Raw genomic sequence first — 20,013 nt, forward strand, 5'->3', positions numbered from 1 at the left:
TATTAGATGTAATATGTCAAACCATTTATATAAAAATATCAAATACCTTTTCTTTGTCACATATTATATAGAATTTAGTGCAAACAAACTTTAATGAACAACGAAAAATAGATTGAACTTAAAAAGACATCATTGGTATTAACTTTTTATGCCTTCTCATGAATTTTTCCTCCATTAAAACAGCTAAAAATCCATAAACAAAAATCCAATCTTACAGCTATGAACATTAAACTTTAAAACGAGAAGAAAACAGAAAAAGTACATTAAATCAGACTCACTGTTACTCTGAACTCAGGTCAGATGTCTGATATCGTTTCTTGGCTGAAGTTTATCAACCAGAGTTTGATCGGTCCCATTTGATGCTCTCTATTCCTCTGTCCACGTCAAAATCTACGATTACTGAGGAATTAAATCCTGTTTTCTAGGCTTCAGAGTAACACAAGACGACTAAATAGGCTCAGATTTTGAAGCGACACAGACTGGATCCGTCACAGACCGGAGGGCCAGATCTAATAAAATATAAATGTTATCTTGGGGGCCAGAGAAAATGTTATCAAGGGCCAGATCTGGCCCGCAGGGCTGTAAAGGATCTTTTTTTACTTGCAGATACACAGTGCATAACAGTCCAGCCACATCTGACCAATCAGAGCGGACCGGGCCTTTCAGTAAGAAGGTTTAAAACAGGCAGGAGCTACAGCAGAGTTTCCAATGAGATAGCGCTATTCAGAACTGGAAAATTTTCTGTTTTTTGTAGCTTGTTTTTGTATTTTAAATTTTAGTTCAAGATTTCATGCCCACATGGCAATCAGGACACTTCCTTTTGATGTGGTAGAAGTTGAGACTCATTCACAATCCATGCTTTGAGCACAGATTGGGATTTTGCCTGAAATATTGAAGGTTTGACCAAAACAGCCATAACTCTAAAGGTAAGATGATCGTTGTCTAAAACTCTGCCATGAAAGGTGGCGGGCGACATGAATTTCTACAAGGATTCCTTATTTATTTTCCTCCTTCTTGTGAACAGAAGGATAAAACTGAAATGTTTAAGTCTGATGTCTGCCTCGCCTTTCTGGAGCTGCTTCATGAATAAAACAGAGTTCACCTTATGTTAATGGTGCACACACACACACACACACACACACACACTTTCCCAACAATAACAACATCAGCAACACAGACAGTTTTCATTTGGTTTTTATTATAGTGTAAAAACTCCAGGTGTCTCTTAGTGTTGCGTCAGGGATATTTCCTCGTGTTTTTCAGTGATCAACACAAACTAACACATTTAAACTCTCACCTATGAATTTCTTTCTTTCTTTTTTTTTTTTTTACACGTTCTGCTCTGTTGACACAAAAACATAGTTTCAAACAAAGACAGATCTCACACGCCGAGCGCTAAAGACAAATAAAGTTAAGAAAAGAAACTCTGGTTTTTCTCCGCTTTCGCTCACACACACACACACACACACAGGAAACACCTGTCCTGTGTGAGCTCGGTACCACAGAAACTCAGTGACACATTAACGCAGCGCTCAGTTTGTCTGCAGAATCTGAGAGCGATCTTCCACCAACATTTCTCAACGCTCGATACTCCAACCAGACAAAAAATAAATAAAATAATTTACTCTAAACTAGAGGCTCTTCTCTACTTTTATTCATCTGAGTTGGGATAATTAACATCACCATGGATACAATTAAATCCCAAGTTAACCAAAAGCTTCAGAATGAAGTTGAACTTTGTAACATTTTCCTGTAGCTCCTGATAAAATACTGTAAACACCAAGAAAATATCAAACTAGAGCTAACATTCACCCCTTTTTCCTCTTTCTTTTAAATCTTGAAACAAAGCTGGCTTTAATTATATATTTTGTTTTCTGAGCAGCTTTTCAGTCACGGACCTTTATCACGTTTACAACTGAACCCCATCGGCTCGTTTTCTTGCCGGTCGGCCCCAAAGAGAAGCAGAAGTTTCATTTGGGTCTAATCAAACATAAAACACATAAAACTTTTCTCTCCCGTGGATGAATAACAAACTGTGTTTTGATTATCCAGGCAGCAAAATGTTCGGCTCATTCAGGAGACGGCTGATGTGACTTTTGTTTTATGAAAAATGTTATACTTTTTAAAAATATTTCATTTTATTTACAAAAAGGAAAAAAAACAAAATCCCCTGTAGAAATAAAAGATCTTTTCAGTGACTTGAAAAACATTGTTTGCTTGAATTGGCTTCAGCTTACATGCTCTATTTTTGTCTTCTCAAGCTCCTTTTAGCATTTAGCTACTGTTCAGCTTATTTCTGCTCTCTGTGAATGTTGTGCTAATTTCAACTTCAACGTGTTTTGCTAATTTTAGCTGTTGTTTTAGTCAGTTTAGCTGCTATTTTGCCCATTTTAACGTGTTTAGCTGATGCTGAACACCATTTCAGCTAGTGTTCTGCTGCTTTTAGATTTGAACCCTCAGTCTCAGCTACTTCGGCAGATTTCAGCCGTCGTTCAGCAGAAGATGTTTCCACGTGTCTGACTGAACCTTGGAGCAGCAGCTCAGACGCAGAGCTTCCACGGACGTATTTTCTCCCCTAGTTTGCACTCGTTCGTGTCGCTGCTCACTTTTTATCTGACTTTAGACAGCGACATCTGGATTTTGGAGACACGCGTTTCAATTTTCTTTCTTCCTGCAGTTATTTTAAGCAACCACTGTTTCTTCTTCTTCTCTTAAATCGCCCACCGCCTAAAGGTAAGGGCAGCGAGTTGGATACGACTCGGATAATTTTACACATAATGAGCTAAAATCCGGTGTGGTAGTAGCTGAACCTTGTCCCCAACACATCCTCGGAGCGCAAACCGATCACGTGAGATTTGTTTTAAAAACTGCTCTAAGCTATTGGAGTCAATTTTACCTGTCTGTTAGCAAAATATCTCATGAACCCCTGGATGGATTTTAATGAAACTTCCAGAAAGTAAGCACAGGATGTACATCTACAACTGATTAACATTTGAAGTCAATCCAATTCAAGATGGCCACCACAGCCAACTGACCTTAGCCAACACAAAGATGAATCTCATTCAATCGGTTCTACAGATATTGAGCTAAAATCTGGTATGGTAGTAGCTGAGCATCATCCCTAACACATACTCAAAGCACTACGCATTGGGAAATATTTTGGCTTAAAACTTTGGCGCTAACTGTTGACATAAACCACACTGCAGTTTTTCTTTTAGTCACAGCGGACAAACAAATAAAATGAACCAAATAAAGCCATTTTTTCCCAATAAATTACAACTACTTTCAGCTGCTCTAGATCTTTGGTAGATTACATGAAGGTAATCGGTTCTTGCATCTTTCACAAGCTGTAACCAGAGGAAGTCAAAAAGTGCCTCTTATCGCTGATCTGCAAACGGCCCGACTGCCTTCGTGTTCACGGTTTGGGTTCACATGGTGAGACCTGATTGTCAGGTCCCACTTTTCCACAAACCTGAAATATCCCCAGTGATGAGAGTGTGTCTTGAATGAGCCGACACTTGAGTGACGAACACATGTCGTTAGCTGTGTAATGCTTCCGTGTGTGTGTGTGTGTGTGTGTGTTGTAAGGCTGGTTGTGGTCATGTACACTAGTAGAGAGGGCTTTGAGCGTCACATTTCACCTGATGCCACTGTGCAAAGTGATACAGCAGGATACCTGTGTGTGTGTGTGTGTGTGATATCCCCGGGTCTTGTTCCCATGCAGCAATTACACACACCGACAGAGGAGACCTCCGACCAACAGCTAGCGAAGCATTCAGAGCTCCTGACAGGATGTTAGACTTCAAGACTTTGCGGCGGCGGCGGCGGGCTCTGCCTCAGCGGGGCACAGAGCGCGACAGAATCGAGTGACGCCCTGGATCTGGATCTCAGCGACTGCTTCGCTGAATAATTGATCGCACCAACCGGTGAGGAGCAGCAAATTAAAAAAAGAAAAAAAGAAAAATGAGGAGGGCAGCACTGATGGTGTGGATAAGCCTCCTGGTGCAAGGTCAGTCCTCTGTTTTCTGAACCTGACTGATGAACTGGCTAGTTGTCTGGTTCTGTAATTTACTTAATGTTTCACAAATAAATAAAATTAAAAAAAAAAAAAACAACTGTTGTGTAACGTTGATTCTACATTCGTGTTGTCCCCCTCCCGTCCCTACAGTGTCCCACGGTGCTCAGGGTCATTACGCCCACAAGCTTCTGAACGACCTGATGGAGGACTACTCCAACGCCCTGAGACCCGTGGAGGACACGGACGAAGCCCTCAACGTGTCCCTACAGATCACACTGTCACAGATCAAAGACATGGTGAGTGGAGACGAAAACTGACACTGTCCCGCTGGCTTTTAGAGTCCCTGCTTTCTCGTGACAATGAGTTTAACAAAACTGGACTTGATAAGACGTGTGTGTGATTTCTGTGAGTGACTTGGAGAAGTGCTTCACCGTGTGTAGATGTCTGAATGCAGTGAGCTGCAGCCTTGTGATCGGCTCTTTGTGTCAACAAGCAGTCGAGTGCAAGCGTCAGGTTTGACAATTGTTTTGTTTAACTAGGGCCAGCCCTGTAGGCTGAACGCTGTTTTAACTCAGTGCGCTTCCTGCTTTGGATGCAAACCAAGAGACAGGTCTTTACTAATCCAAGTTTTAAAGAGAGGGGAGCACGTCTGTTCCCTCTCTTACCGTGGTGGCCAACAACAGCCCCGTTGGCTGCTTGAAAGCCTGGCTTGTTCCCGTATGTCAACAACAGAAGACGTTAAATTAAAGGTCTACCATTCCTTGAAGGAATGCATATCGCCTTTCATGCCACAGATTTAAACTATAATCCTGTCATGCTGCAGAGGGTTTGGAGTTAAAGCCGTTTTAGGAAAACCTTGTTCATGACCTTATGCACTTAGCGCTCAAAGGATGACTCTCAGATACTACCACGCCTGCCACAGGGAATGGACATCGCCCACTGCAGTTAATGCCAGAGATTTGAGCTAAAATGATCTCATGTTGAAGGGGGGACGAAGATTTAGCCGTTTGGGTAAAACCTGGTAAATGACCTGATGTGATGTGAATGATGCTCAGCTACAACCACACCAAATTCTAGCTCTACATTTAAAGAACTGGAGGAGTTATAGCCATTTGTGCGTCGGCTAAGTTTAGTTAGCTGTGGGGAACCATCATATTGGCTTGACTCTAAAAGTTACCCAGTTGTAGATGTACATCCAGTAATTTTGCGAATGCTACAGATAAATGAACACACACGGCAAAACCATCAGCAGAAAACAAACAAAAATACATTTGCGTACATTTCCCTTTATGAGAATTAGGATGTTAAAATAATTATAATAAACTGGTTAAATTTGTTTTGATCTAATCAAATCTCTGCAGTGTTTATTATTTATTAAGAATCACCTTTTCAGATTGAAGTGATTCAGGAATCAAACCTGGAAGTACTGGTTAGATGACTAAAGAGCTCTGTGGGGTGTTTTGAGTCATATTTTTTAACAAAGTATGAGTTTAAATGCAAACAAAAACAAGAATTTTAAGTAAAACCACTGGGGTAAATGACAGAAATCCAAAGCACACAAACTCATTAAGAACAAACATCCGAACAGTTTTAAATCTGCCTGACCTCTCGTGTGAACATAGTTATCTTTCCTGTGTTTTAAGTCATTGCAAACGAGCGCTTTGTCTCATGTGTGGATCCTTTTGTGTGTGTTTAAATTTTCCTTCCGGTTAAACCGTCGTCCACAAAAATCACAAGCAAACGGTTTGTCTCCCGTGTGGATCCTCGTGTGCCTGCTTAGATACGTCTTCTGGCTAAACCGCTGTCCGCAAACGTCACAGCCGAACGGCTTCTGCCCTGTGTGGATTCTCATGTGTGCGTTGAGACTTCCCTTTCGGTTAAACCGTCGTCCACAAACGTAACAAGCGAACGGTTTCTGCCCTGTGTGGATTCTCGTGTGCGTGGTTAAATGTGCCTTCCCGCTGAACCTTTGTCCGCAAATGTCACAACCAAATGGTTGATCTCCCGTGTGGATTCTCATGTGCGCGTTCAAATTTCCCTTCAGGTTAAACCTTCGCCCACAGACCTCGCAGGCGAAAGGTTGATCTCCCGTGTGGATTCTCATGTGTTTGCTCAGACATGTGTTTTGATTGAAGCGTCGTCCACAAACATCACAAGTAAACGGCTGATCTCCTGTGTGGATCCTCGTGTGTATGTTTAAACTCCTCTTTCGATTGAAACGCCGGCCACAAACGTCACAGCCAAATGGCTCCTGCCTTGCGTGGCTTCTCATGTGTGCGCTTAAGTACGACTTGCTGCAAAATCTTTTCCCGCAAACGTCACAACCGAAAGGTTGAGCTCCTGTGTGGATTCTTGTGTGTGCGTTTAAATTGACCTTACTGCAAAATCGTTGTCCACAAACACTGCAACCAAATGGTTTCTGCCCTGTGTGGATTCTCATGTGTGTGTTTAGACATCCCTTTTGGGTAAACCGCTGTTCGCAGACATCGCAAACAAACGGTTTATCTCCCGTGTGGATTCTCACGTGAGTGTGTAAATTTGACTTATGGCTAAACCGTTGTTCACAAACGTCACAATCGAATGGTTTCTCTCCTGTGTGGACTCTCTTGTGTGTGTTTAGATCTGTTTTCCTCGTAAAGCCTTTACCGCAGTCATCACAGCTGAATGAGTTCTGTGTTATCTGGACCCTTCTGTGTGACTCTACAGTCTTCTTCACTCCAACACATTTCTTCTGAACCAAAGAACTTGAAGACTTTCCTCCTGAATGACGGGTCACGTGTCTCTGAAGAGACTGATGATGGAGAAACTGTTTCCCACACTCAGAGCAGCTGAAGGATTTGTTGTCAGTGTTTCCAGCTGACTCAGGACACCTGCTGTCCTTGCTGTCTTCAGCCTTTGGCTCAAAGTCCGTCTGTCCTTTCAGCTGAGAGTCAGAATTGTTCTCATCCTCCTCCTCATCATAATAGTCACTGACTTCAGTCTGTGAAGAGCTGGAATCATCCTCATGAGGCTTCAGACCTGGGTTCCTGCTGGTTTCTCCTCCTCCAGCAGCTGCTGCCTCCATCTGGTCAGCTGAGCTGCTGCCTGGAAGATCTCCGTCTTCCATTCGGTGCTGATGAAGAGGCAAGAACAGAGGTTTCTGTTCATTTTTAGTAAATAAAATCCTGGTGGCATCAGTGTGGACTTTCATGTGTTCGTTTACATATAACTTCTGGCTAAATTCTTGTCCACAAACATCACAAGCAAACAGTTTATCTCCTGTGTGGATTCTCATGTGTTTGTTTAGACTTCCCTTTCGGTTAAACCTTCGTCCACAAACGTCACAACCAAAGGGTTTCTGCCCTGTGTGGATTCTCGTGTGCGTGGTTAAATGTGCCTTCCCGCTGAATCTTTGTCCACAAACATCACAACCAAATGGTTGATCTCCCGTGTGGATTTTCTTGTGTGCGTTTAAATTCCCCTTCAGGTTAAACCTTCGTCCACAAACATCACAAGCGAAAGGTTGATCTCCTGTGTGGATTCTCATGTGTTTGTTTAGATCTGTCTTCTGGTTAAACCGTCTTCCGCAAACATCACAAGGAAATGGCTGCTCTCCTGTGTGGATTCTTATATGTGTGGTTAAATGTCCTTTTCGATTGAATCTTTGTCCACAAACGTCACAACAAAATGGCTGTGCCCCTGTTTGGGCCCTCAAGTGTCTATTTATATCTGCTGTTGTAGTCATTTTTTTACTGCGGTCATCACAGCTGAATGAGTTCTGTGTTATCTGGACCCTTCTGTGTGACTCTACAGTCTTCTTCACTCCAACACATTTCTTCTGAACCAAAGAACTTGAAGACTTTCCTCCTGAATGACGGGTCACGTGTCTCTGAAGAGACTGATGATGGAGAAACTGTTTCCCACACTCAGAGCAGCTGAAGGATTTGTTGTCAGTGTTTCCAGCTGACTCAGGACACCTGCTGTCCTTGCTGTCTTCAGCCTTTGGCTCAAAGTCCGTCTGTCCTTTCAGCTGAGAGTCAGAATTGTTCTCATCCTCCTCCTCATCATAATAGTCACTGACTTCAGTCTGTGAAGAGCTGGAATCATCCTCATGAGGCTTCAGACCTGGGTTCCTGCTGGTTTCTCCTCCTCCAGCAGCTGCTGCCTCCATCTGGTCAGCTGAGCTGCTGCCTGGAAGATCTCCGTCTTCCATTCGGTGCTGATGAAGAGGCGAGAACAGAGGTTTCTCCCCATCATCCTCACTCTTCAAAGAACCTGCAGTGAATGAAAACCTGGCGGCGTCATCAGCCTCCTCCTTCACCTCGAGCTGCTGTCCCTCCAGACTGCTCCACAGTTCCTCCTCTTTCTCCTTTTTGATGAGCAGTTCTGACCTCTCCGGTCCACACCAGGCCTCCATTCTCCAGGAGCTTCTTCTTTAATCAGCACCCTCTGCTGATCATCTGCACAGACAAACACGTACATTAAGAGCAATGTTCACTTTATATTGAAACACATCTGAGTTCAGTGCTCAGCTGTTAAAACAACACCTAATGCTTCTGATCAGCTCCTAGAAGACGGCAAACAAGCAGAGCTGTCATGTGGTTTCTTGTTGGAACAAATGAACTCTTAATATCTAGTTTGATAGCACTTGTAGCAAGCATCATGTTTTTAAACCTGCTCCATCCTTGATATTTTTCCCAGTTTAGAGAAAATGCAAAAATATGATCAACAATATGCAATACAGAAATCGTAATGGAAGCTTTTTTTCCTTCATACGCTGATCACCCAAAGAGATTTTGCCACACTCAACCAAACGGAGCTGCCAGACTTCTAACAAGAGCAGAAGAACTGGATTACATCAGTTTTAGCCTCACTGGACTAATTTTGAGTTTATATCAAGTGAGAGTGGTCGTCCAGTATAAGATTCTGATGGCATGATAACCTTGGGCAAAAAATATCACAGTTTCAGTATATTACGGTATTAAAACAAAACATTTTGAACATTTAAAAATGAGTTACAGGATGATTTTGCTTTCATTTAAAACAGCTACTATTATTACTACTGTTTGAATTGTAATAGGTTGCTGTAATAATCTAAAAATCTAATAATATTTGTTTATAGTTATTTTGATGCACAACTAATCAAGTGTGTGAACAAAAGAGAATGTGTTAAAATCAGCATCTGTGAACTTGCGACTTTGAAAAAAGTCAAATATAAATATTTTTGGGAATCCTAACAGACCTCAAACAGGAAATCTTTAGTTTAGTGACGATCCAAATCCACATTAGGATCCTGCAGTATTTTAATGACCCCATTGCTTTGACTCTCAGTGTGCTTCTAGTTTATTTATATTTTTTATTGCTTTTATCTATTTTATTTAAAGCCCATAACCTTGGCTTGGAATAGTGTTTTTATTAATACCAATGTACCTACTTATCTACTTACCGTATGTCTTTAGTTAAAGCCATAAAAGCTGTCAAAATATGCAATTTTTCATTGTTTTTGTTTTGAAATTTTATGCTTCTAACACAATTTCTACATCATTAAATGATTGTTTGGAGGTTAATGCAACTCAAACTCATCAGGAGTTTTGTAAAAATTGTGTTGGAAATCAGCAAATATTCCTTGCCTTTGTTCGATCAGATACAGAGATTCAGAGTTCAGACTATCTCAGCACAGCTCATTTACAGATGATCTTAGCTCCAACCTTTGCTTTAACGCTCTCCACCGCTCGATTTCCTCCATCAGAATAACTCTACACCTGTTGACTTGTCCTCACAGCTTTTTGTCGATGTTTCTTTTCAGGAGAAGAACTCTACCTTTCCTCTTTCCACCTGCTGTCTCTGATTCCGTTGTTCTCCCTCTGACTCTGTTTACATCCAGGGATTATTTTACCGACTCAATATCCGACGCACGCCAAGACTGTCCGAAGTGAACTTATCAATGTTCGAATGTAAACAAACAACTCGTAATTGTTGGCAACAAAACATGACTGCTCATTTCACTCATTTATTACAAATTATGCTTCATTTGTAGTACATAATGCGTGATACACATAAACAAAAAAATTCTAATCAAAACCATTGAAAATTTGTCTATTTTGACACCTAATATGGCTTTAAACTTTAAAAATTTGGCCTTTATTTTTTAAAGGTTATTTCTAATAGCAACTCTTGTGCAGTTTGGATATATTTAAAATAATTAAAAGTCATCAGAGCTCAAAGAATTACAGATGATACCATTTAGGTCCGACAGCATATTACTGATTCAAATGTCTAACATTTTTAATTTTTAAACCTATATACACACGTATTATTTCAGCTGCACAACCACATCACTTCTTCACAAACTACAAAACAACTGGGAAAAATAAAAAGGAGCCCAAAGTTTTGTGTTGTTCCAAATAAACATGTATAATTTTAATAATACCGACTGACAACACTTTTTTTTTTAATCAATTTCTTGCCTGAAACGTTTTGATCAACAGGGGGAAGTAGTGAACCATATTTACCCCAGTTTAGCCTCAGGGCTTCACAAAGCTTCATCTGTCCTTCACTAACTAAAGCTAACCCTGTTAGCCACCTGCAAACTGTTAGTAACCAGCAGCTAGCATACAATAAGAGGTCACTAACCTCGATGAGGTTGAAAACATGTAGGGTGTTGCTCTGTTACTTTCATTTAACTACGACAGCTTTCAGGTCGTTATCTGCAGCTGTACTTTCCTAATGCCTGCATCCAGTCGCTGCTTTCCTTTCCTTCTTGCTCTTTTTTTTCTTCTTCTGTTGTTGTTGTTTAGCAGCGGTTAGCATCGGGCTAAATGCTGCTTTAGCGCCACCATCTGCTCCGGAGTGTCTGTCAGTCTAACCGTGTCCTTTCAAAAACAATTTTCATTCAAATCTGTCCTGTGCATCATGAGATATTTTGTTAGTGCTACAGACACACACAAACTCAGACAAACACATTATTGCCTTTGGCAATGGGCGATATAAAATAACAACAACCAAATCATTAGGCTTCGCCACAAAGAGGTGCTCAGACACAAATGTTTGCAAACCTTCTGTTGTTTTTACTTTCAAGGTTAAATTTGAACAACTAAGTACTTTGTTTCATCTGCCGAAATCACATTCCCAGATTCAAGCTTTTTAAATGTCACAGATGGTTTGTTTTTTTGCTTCTGTTTGGTTGTGTGTTTAGGATGAGAGGAACCAGGTGCTGACCACCTACCTGTGGATCAGGCAGGTCTGGCACGATGCCTACCTGAAGTGGAATAAAGAGGACTATGGCGACTTAGAGATGATCAACATCCCCAGTGACCTGGTTTGGAAGCCGGACATCGTTCTCTACAACAAGTCAGTAACAAGAGGCAGAGCTCAAATCTGAGCAGAAACACCATAAGGACAAACACTGAAGAGGAATAAACTTAAATAATAAAACAGTCAACCTGGTTGGGCACATGCCTCCATAAATAGTTTTTTTTCCCCTTATTTCTTTACACGTATAGAGCAGATGAGGAGTCATCAGGACCGTCGAACACTAATGTGAAGCTGCGCTATAACGGCGAGATTGTTTGGGACTCTCCGGCCATCACAAAGAGCACATGTGTTGTGGACGTCTCCTATTTCCCTTTTGACTGGCAATCATGCAACCTTACCTTTGGCTCATGGACGTACAACGGCAACCAGGTGAGACCTGAAGAATGAGAAAGATGGGGACGTTTCAAAAATTAAAGCAAATCAGACAACAGACATTTAACTTTGGTTACATGAAAGTTTGAGTTTTGATCAAGACATTCAACAGAGCTGGCTACCTGTTATTTTATAGAAAACATTAAGTGATCTCATAGATGGTGTTATATTCAGTGCACTTACACCTAAAAAGGTTTTTTGAATAAACATAAAAAGCTTAGAGTTCATATGTGTATACAAATGACTTATCCCTCGCACAGTGACCGCTGGAGATAGGCACCAGCTCCTCTTTGACCCAGAACAGAAAAAGCAGATAAAAGAAAATGGATGAATGATCTGAGGGAAATCCAAAAAACAGATGAGTTCCAATATTTGAGTGCTGTTTTGGATTACCATGTCAAATCTGAGGCTCACGTCAAAGAGTGTTTAAAACCAGTAAAGTCAATTACTCAAAGATTGATTTACTGCAGGTTTACCTGTTTGACAATGGGTAACTTTTTTTCCCAATTTTTTAATCATAATTTTTTAATTCTCATGACAGTATCACATTTGTTGAGTTGACGTGCATCCTCCACACAGGTGGACATCAGTCTGGGGATGGACAGCGGCGACCTGTCGGACTTCGTGGAGAACGTGGAGTGGGAGTGTCACGGCATGCCTGCGGTCAGGAACGTCATGATGTACGGATGCTGCTCGGACCCTTACACAGAAATCACCTACACCCTGCTCCTGAAGCGCCGCTCCTCTTTCTACATCTTCAACTTGCTCCTGCCCTGCTTCCTCATCTCCTTCCTGGCTCCTCTGGGGTTCTACCTGCCGGCAGACTCGGGGGAGAAGGTCTCCCTGGGGGTGACGGTGCTGCTGGCCCTCACTGTGTTCCAGCTGTTGGTGGCTGAGAGCATGCCTCCTGCAGAAAGCATGCCCTACATAGGTCAGATTTTATTCTTTGGATTCTGTTTTCATCACAGTATTGAGTTACTACAACCAACAAGATCAATTTCTCTCATAAAAAAAGAGTAAAAAATAATTGACAACATATTGAACAATAAATTTAAGATATTTGTTTTAATCTCCTAAGACCTGAACTTTTGCATGGCATGCATTTTTAATTTCTCTTTGCTATTTGGGCTGATTGGGACCTGAAGTGAACCAAGGAATGCTAATCAAAATGTGATATCCACATATGTGGACGCCAGGTAATAGGTTAATGATAGTTTAGTTTAGCACTTTCTCTGTCAACATTACTTTATTAGTCAAAGTCCTTAATTTTACATCAACAACATGCAATTAACCCACCACAAATCTGTCTTTTCTCACCTTCTCCTAAAGGGAAGTACTACATTGCCACCATGACTATGATCACTGCCTCCACTTCCCTCACCATCTTCATCATGAACATCCATTTCTGTGGTGCCGAGGCGAAACCGGTCCCACACTGGGCCAAGGTGCTCATCATGGACTACATGTCCAAGATCTGCTTTGTCTACGAAGTCGGAGAGAACTGCACAACTCCGGAGAGCGAGAGGACTCCGCTGTACCCAGAGGAGCCCATGGGAGACAAGGGCGGTTACTACGATGACATCATCCAGGGTGGCTTCTACCCTCAGGACAGCGAGCCGTACAAGTACAGCAACGGCCAAGCCGGACATGATCACGACAAGCGTTACAAAAGCCAAGCGAACGGCAGCGCCAACGGAAAATATCACTACCACAACAACCAGAACCACCGGGCTTCCAGGCTCGAGAGGGGTGAGACAACCCGCCACATCAGGAGGGACAAACTGGACTACCAGACCCCTCCGCACCCAAGAAACGTCCAGCACCTGAACGGGGGGCTTAAGGAGCAGAGTCTCTACCCACTGGAGAAGTACCAAGTCCCAGCCTGCCCCTGCTGCTGCCCCTGCCTCCAACATGAGCAGGTGACACGTCCCACCTTGTCGTCGCCGACTGACCTGTTTCCAGCTTCTTTTCACTCCATCTTCTGTGTTTCAGGTGGTGAAGAACATCCAGTACATCGCCAACTGCTTCCGTGAGCAGAGAGCGACGTGTATCAAGGTGGCGGAGTGGAAGAAGGTCGCCAAAGTGATGGATCGATTCTTCATGTGGATCTTCTTCGTCATGGTCTTCCTCATGAGCATCCTCATCATTGCCAAGGCGTCCTGACAGCTTCTTCGTCCTTTTTTTTCTACCAACAATCGTCTTTCAGCATCTCTGGGCCTCAGTGTTACTTCCTTTTTATTTGAACACAGACGTTGGATACAGCTGTTTTATGTCAGTCATGTGTTTGTGTGCGTGCATGTCGGAGTGTTTTTGCTCTGACGTCTCTGCAGACGGATTCAATCAGCTAAAAAGCTCATCATCAAACCCTCTCAGTTCGTTAAAAACAGGTGGACCTGCATGCGTCACAAAGCCGTGGAGCCGTAAGACAATCGCATCCTCCTGCCTTGGACATGCACGGACTCTCCATTATTGATGAGCTAACAGCCAGACTTCCAGTTCTTTGTTTCTTACATTCTGTTTTAAAGCAGGCAGATGACGTTTTCCTCCTTGTTGTGTGTCTTCTGCGTGCACAAGGTGAAGCAGCATAATTACTACAAAACCAACACTACAATGATCGTTAGGAGGGGAAAGTTCACTGATGCAGGTTTTATTAAAAAACTGAGCAAAGCGGAGATGTGAAGCATGTTTGTTTGTCGAGACTTTGACCAAGTCATCAACCCTTCAACGTGAGGCTTGGAGAAAATACAGCATGTCTGACTTAAAATTCTTGATTTAAACCTTCAAACCTACCTCCCAGTATGGTTGAGTTCAGATCTTTAGAAGAGGAGTTCGGTGGAAAGATTTTAAAGAATTACTATCTTACTTGCTGTAGATAGCTCTTTGAACGACCTCTTTTTTGGACAAAACAGTTTAATTCTGACTGGATTAACGAGCCAACATCTAATCTGAGAACAGATTAAAGTGCTACTGCTAGCTGCTGCCACCTTTATTTGCTCTTACAAAAAACCCCACAGAAGTTTATTTAAATGTGTCACAAGTAAATTTTTACAGACTCCTCAATGCAAAACCGACAGCGATGTAAAGATGTATAAATTGGTGTTCGCATAAACTGATAAGGAATTTTTGAGACTAGCCATTAGCTCATCAATGCTGTCAGAGTTAAACTCTATTTCTCCAGACTGAGGTTGTTCAAAAAGCTATCTACAGCAGGTAAGATAGTAGTCTTTCAGAACCATTCCACAGAACCCTACTTCAGAAGGTCTGAACTGTCCCTTTAAGTTTACCTTTTGATGGACTTCTCTGAAAGGTTCAATATTCTGTTAAAACTCATTTTGCTCACCTTTCCAGTGGAGCATAGAAATTTAAATCTTATATGTGAGCGAAACTGTTTGTATTTCTATCTGCAGATAGGTCAGTTTTTAATCTGGAAGATTATGACCCATAAATGTGTCACAAACAAGTTTCAACAGAGCCCTTCGAGGCTGCGGACGTCTAACAGCAACAACCCAGTTCAGTCTCCTCAGAGGGCTTTCATTTTCACCAAGAGTCACTAGAGGGCAGACAAGCTACAACTACGGAGAATTCAGCATGTTTATGTAACTAAAGGTACATTTATTTAAAACAAAAGTCTTTGCATCTAATTCAGTGATGGCAAAGGTACCAGATAAAACAAACTGTCCGTCTGTAAAGTCTAGTAGTTTTATGTAATAATAGTGAACAAAATAAAACTTTACAGAAAGAAAACCAGCTTAATTTACAAATAAGGTATTTATTATTTAACACATGCTCGACCAACGACTTTACAGCAACTATCCAACTTTGTTTTTCTACAAAAAAAACTTCTATGAGGATCGGCTGTAAGCATAGATTCATCCCAGAAATGAACTTTGTATTTTTTTTATTCTTTTGAGCCTAACTTTAACAGTAAACATGACTGGATTGTAAAGTGCGTCTATGCACCATCTATTGTTTTGGAGTCCCCGTGGGCCGGACCGACTCACCTTCGGTGACGTAGTCTCGCAGGAAGGTGTGGTTGATTTTTTGGCTCTCAGCGTCCTCGCCCATCTGAAGCTGAAGGAGGGTGACCCGCCACCACTCCCGTCCTGAGGGGAAGGGTCCAATCAGTGATCTCTCTTCCCGCCCAGGCTCCGCCCATGCTGCTGGGGCCTACTGTAGCGGCCTGAAGCAAGGCATCCTGGGAAAAACCAGTCAGCAGGAAGAAGAAGATGAAGTGTGAGGAAGGAAGGAAGGAATGAAGGAAGGAAGGAAGGGAGAGGGAGGAGGGATAGGGACTGAATTAGGACGAGGAGAGGAGATGAGGAGCCTAATGATGGAGACAAAAAGTGAGAGTTGTTGATAAATGATGGACCCTTAATTACACATTTAGTTTCCCTGTTGGCAAAGACACATGCGCTGAGAAGGCCTAGTCTGTGCTGGTACAAATCTCTGCACCGTGGGGTGGAAACGAGGTAAGAACCAGCTCGAGCAGAGAAAATGGATCCATACGCCAACAGAGATAAATGCAGCATGACGGTGAAAAAAAAAACCTTCCCTCAACATCCATTCTGAAAAATAAGGCCAGTGGCTGTCAATGATCTGAGGGTGTGGTAGTCCTCCCTGCCCTCTTTCTCTCTCACACACACACACACCTACACACACGCACACACACTTCTCAGATAGATAGTCCTTGACGGAGATCAGAGGAGAACGCGGCGTCTTGCCTCTGCTGCAGGAAAGGTGGGGAGGGGAAAAAAACAGGCCTCGGCTCACCTACCAGTCCGCCTGCTGCCGCTGTTTGTCCACGTCCCTCTGCTGCAGTGTGGTCGAGCGGGGGGCCCCGGCGTGTGTCGGTCGGAGGGAGGGGAGCAGGGGGAGGAAAGACAAGAGAGCAAGGGCGGTGGGATGAGGAGGTGAGACGGAGAGGAGGAGGAGGACAAAAAAAAAGAAAGAGAGAGGGACAAGCGAGGAGGACGGAGGACCGCTGGCTGCCGATGCTGAGGACGGGATTCTGTGCAGCATCCACTGTGTCATGGCAGCCTCCTCGTGGAGGAGCCAATCGCAGCCCAGCTGTCACTGGTGGAGCCACCCACTGCAGGTGGTGGGGAGAGGAGGCGACCGGCAGAGGGAGCCAGTCTGTGAAGAGAGGAGTCAGGTCTAACAGGCCATGTTTGGCTGCACATGGGGCTGCATTATTGTTTTATTATGAGTTCAACAACTGAGCTGAGCTTTAAATAGGAAAAAAAAAAAAACCCCACTACATCAATATAAATAAAACTGTTCCATGTGGTGTTATGCCAATTAGATGTTTCATTGTATGGCAATGTTTGTATTTTGTGTATGTTTGTGCTCTCGGTCTTTAGATGTTTCCCAATAAAAAAAGTGTTAATAATAGAAGCACATCTATGACATACTTGTCTGAATGTCATGGGCATGGACAACTTAAATTCCTCTCTGTTCCGCCAGAACACAAGCGCTGGCACTAGCCATGCATGCAGCACCTGGTGGCCAAGCTCACTTCACAGTATGGCCCTTCATTTAAGTAAAAACTACTGACCAGGCCCTTTAGATGTTGTCTAAATATCTAATGCAATGTTTTTTGTTTTTTTTTACCGGGTACCCATTGTTATCATCTTGTTTTGGGCAATGCTTAAAGGTAAAAAGAAATTCTCCGCAGTCTGACAGTTCAAACTCAGAGTTTTTTTTTTTTTTAAATCGACGAAGGTGAAGAAGACATCAGTCAGTCCCTCAAATAAATAGTTTCAGAAAGTGATGTTGTTTCAGAGATCAGCAACGTTTTGCTAAAGTATTCCAGTGAAGCTGTAAACTCTCCCACTTTGTCTGAAAAAAATCCACAATTTGGCAGCAAAGATAGTTCAAAATGTCGTTGCCACTATGCATCACTGTGAGGCTGAAAACCTGGATGGATTTTTATATTCTTGCTGTTATAAATAGCAGTATTACTACCAGTGTTGTTCCTGAAGTTTTAGAACATGCGGGAGTAAATCCATTCATTAAAAAAACCTGGACTTGACCCTTCAGTCTGTTCAAATTTCAGACCTATCTCCAAACTCTGCTTTCTTTCTAAAATCTTAGAAAAACTAGTTTTGGTTCAATTAATAAACTTTCTTAATGAGCATGGAGTTTCCACAGCACCGAAACAGCTTTAGTAAGGGTTTTAATCACATCTTTTTAGCAAATGACTCTGCTCAGTACCGCAGCTTTTGATACTGTTGACCACAGTGTCCTTTTATCGCGGTTAGAACACTGGGTAGGGATTACAGGAGCAGCGTTAGAGTGTTTTCGCTCTTACCTTAGTGACTGATGCGTCTGTGTTAATATTGGTAACCTTTTTTCCACTTCAGCACCTCTCACATGCGGAGTTCCGCAGGGTTCGATCCTGGGGCCACTTTTATTTCCATCATACCTGCTTCCTCTGGGATCTATCAGGAAGCACGGTCTTTCCTTTCACTGTTATGCTGACGATTGCCAGATTTATCTGCCCCTGAAACGTTTTAATTGTTTTATAGATCCTCTGTTGAAATGTCTGGATGACATTAAGCCCTGGATGACGTCAGTTTTTTAAAGTATAAGTGATGATAAAGCTGGAGTGATTTTGTTCAGCCCTAGCTCTATGTCAGGATCTCTCCCCCTGAATCTTGGCTCTCTTGAGCCGTATCTTAAACTGTGTCTAACATGGGGATGTTTTTAGTCTCTGATTTTAAGTTTGATAAGCAGATCAACTCTGTCTTAAAGAAGAGTTTCTTCCAGTTGAGGCAGACAGCTAAGCTTAAGCCTGTCTTAATCAGACCTGACCTTGAGAAAGTAGTTCATGCCTTCATTACACCCAGACTTGATTATTGTAATGCACTTTATGTTGGCGTCAGTCAGGTCTTTTCACGCCTGCAGCTTGTTCAGAATGCTGCGGTTTGGCTTTTCACAGGAAGTTGTAGGTTTGAGCACATTTCACCAGTTTTATCCTCCCTTCACTGGCTCCCCGTGTGTTATAGAATAGATTTTAAAATTCTTTTAATGACTTATAAATGCCTACATGAACTTGCACGGTCGTATCTCTCTGACCTGCTTCAGCCTTATGCTCCTTCCCAGGCTCTGAGATCATCTGAGCAGATGTTACTGGTTGTCCCAAAAACCAGGATGAAGCTCAGAGGAGATCAGGCTTTTTCTGCTGTGGCACCTAAACTCTGGAACAACCTGCCCTTTGACATTAAACAGGCATCTTCACTTCCTCTTTTTAAATCTCTTTTAAAAACGTATCTGTTTTCACTGGCTTTTAATACAGTTTGAATGATCTTTTTATGCTACTTTTACTCAACTTGTTTTCTGTTTACTGTTTATATTTCTGTGTTTTTAAATTTATTTTGTTTTAATCTCGTTCTATGTTTGATGGTTGGCGTAAATTGTAAAGCCCTTTGGTCAAATACTGTTGTTTTAAATGTGCTATATAAATAAAATTGACTTTGACATTGACGTAGGAAGCTGCTCTGCCGCTCATTTTCATTGAAACTCGCTTCCTGTCGGTCACCTATCTGCGGCTGTTCTTCCCAAAGTTTCCAACATTTCTCCCGCTGCCGCCTCCAGCTGCTGTTCGCCCCGCTGCCTCCGCATCTCGGAGAGTTTTCCTCCGTCAACATCTTCCGTTCACGGCCGCCGAGCCCAGTCACAGCACCGCGACACGGCTCGTTACGGCTCGGTGAGTGGGCGGGACATGTGACGTCACGGCGCGTTCAAGGACAACTCGTACACTCAAAAATCAACACTGTAAAGGACGCTGAAGGATCAGGAGGCAAAGCACAATTTATTGGATGATTTAGGAACAATGGTGTATTCGTTGAAGGTTTTATCCGATTTATTAACATCGTGTCTTTATTCATTTATTGCTTCATACAAAAGTCTTCTGTACAGAACACAGTAATGAGACTTTTTAAATTAATCCCTCCAGTATACCACAAAAAATCTAATAACCCAGAATTATTCTGAATTTTTTTATTGTTAAACCAAAACTGATTCATTCACCGATTCGATCAATTCACCGGCTATTTCAGTGTTGGTGATTGAATTGATTGAAACGAGTTATAAGTGAATGCATCGTGAACTCATGGTGCCCATCCTGTGAAGCCGTAACAAACCCTGTAGAAAAGGAACATTTTTGGTTTTAGCGCGGATGATGAGACCGCAGACATAAAACAGGCATCCTAAAACACAATATGCTTTCTCAAAATTTCAATAATTCAGATAAATATGAAGACATGAATCAGTGGGATTAAATGTTAGAACATGAAGGCCCGCCAGACGTACAGATAATATATATATAT

General features: G+C 42.3%; 2 protein-coding genes across 6 annotated transcripts; one reads left to right on the forward strand and one right to left on the reverse strand.

Annotated features, from left to right (window-relative positions):
• The first annotated feature begins 3,871 nt into the window (after positions 1 to 3,871).
• chrna9a (cholinergic receptor, nicotinic, alpha 9a) lies at positions 3,872 to 14,375 on the forward strand. Of its 2 annotated transcripts, XM_037974735.1 has the most exons (7): positions 3,872 to 4,009; positions 4,169 to 4,314; positions 11,193 to 11,347; positions 11,500 to 11,680; positions 12,263 to 12,614; positions 13,013 to 13,602; positions 13,676 to 14,375. In XM_037974735.1, the coding sequence occupies exons 1-7, from the start codon at positions 3,964 to 3,966 to the stop codon at positions 13,844 to 13,846; spliced, it is 1,641 nt and encodes a 546-aa protein (XP_037830663.1). In that variant the 5' UTR covers positions 3,872 to 3,963; the 3' UTR covers positions 13,847 to 14,375. The 2 variants fall into 2 exon arrangements, with proteins under 2 accessions (XP_037830663.1, XP_017261114.1); XM_017405625.3 differs by having other exon boundaries at positions 4,005 to 4,314.
• LOC108229895 (gastrula zinc finger protein XlCGF57.1-like) lies at positions 4,313 to 11,337 on the reverse strand. Of its 4 annotated transcripts, none has more exons than XM_037974732.1 (2): positions 11,223 to 11,337; positions 4,313 to 8,457 (listed from the first exon to the last, which is right to left on the reverse strand). In XM_037974732.1, exon 2 carries the CDS (start codon positions 8,412 to 8,414, stop codon positions 5,685 to 5,687), a length of 2,730 nt encoding a protein of 909 aa, XP_037830660.1. In that variant the 5' UTR covers positions 8,415 to 8,457; positions 11,223 to 11,337; the 3' UTR covers positions 4,313 to 5,684. The 4 variants fall into 4 exon arrangements, with proteins under 4 accessions (XP_037830660.1, XP_037830659.1, XP_037830661.1 ...); XM_037974731.1 differs by lacking the exon at positions 11,223 to 11,337 and adding an exon at positions 10,631 to 11,194; XM_037974733.1 differs by lacking the exon at positions 11,223 to 11,337 and having other exon boundaries at positions 4,313 to 8,216; positions 8,319 to 8,457.
• Positions 14,376 to 20,013: the final 5,638 nt, after the last annotated feature.

Source organism: Kryptolebias marmoratus, linkage group LG3 (genome assembly GCF_001649575.2).
Source record: "Kryptolebias marmoratus isolate JLee-2015 linkage group LG3, ASM164957v2, whole genome shotgun sequence".
Lineage (NCBI taxonomy): Eukaryota > Metazoa > Chordata > Actinopteri > Cyprinodontiformes > Rivulidae > Kryptolebias > Kryptolebias marmoratus.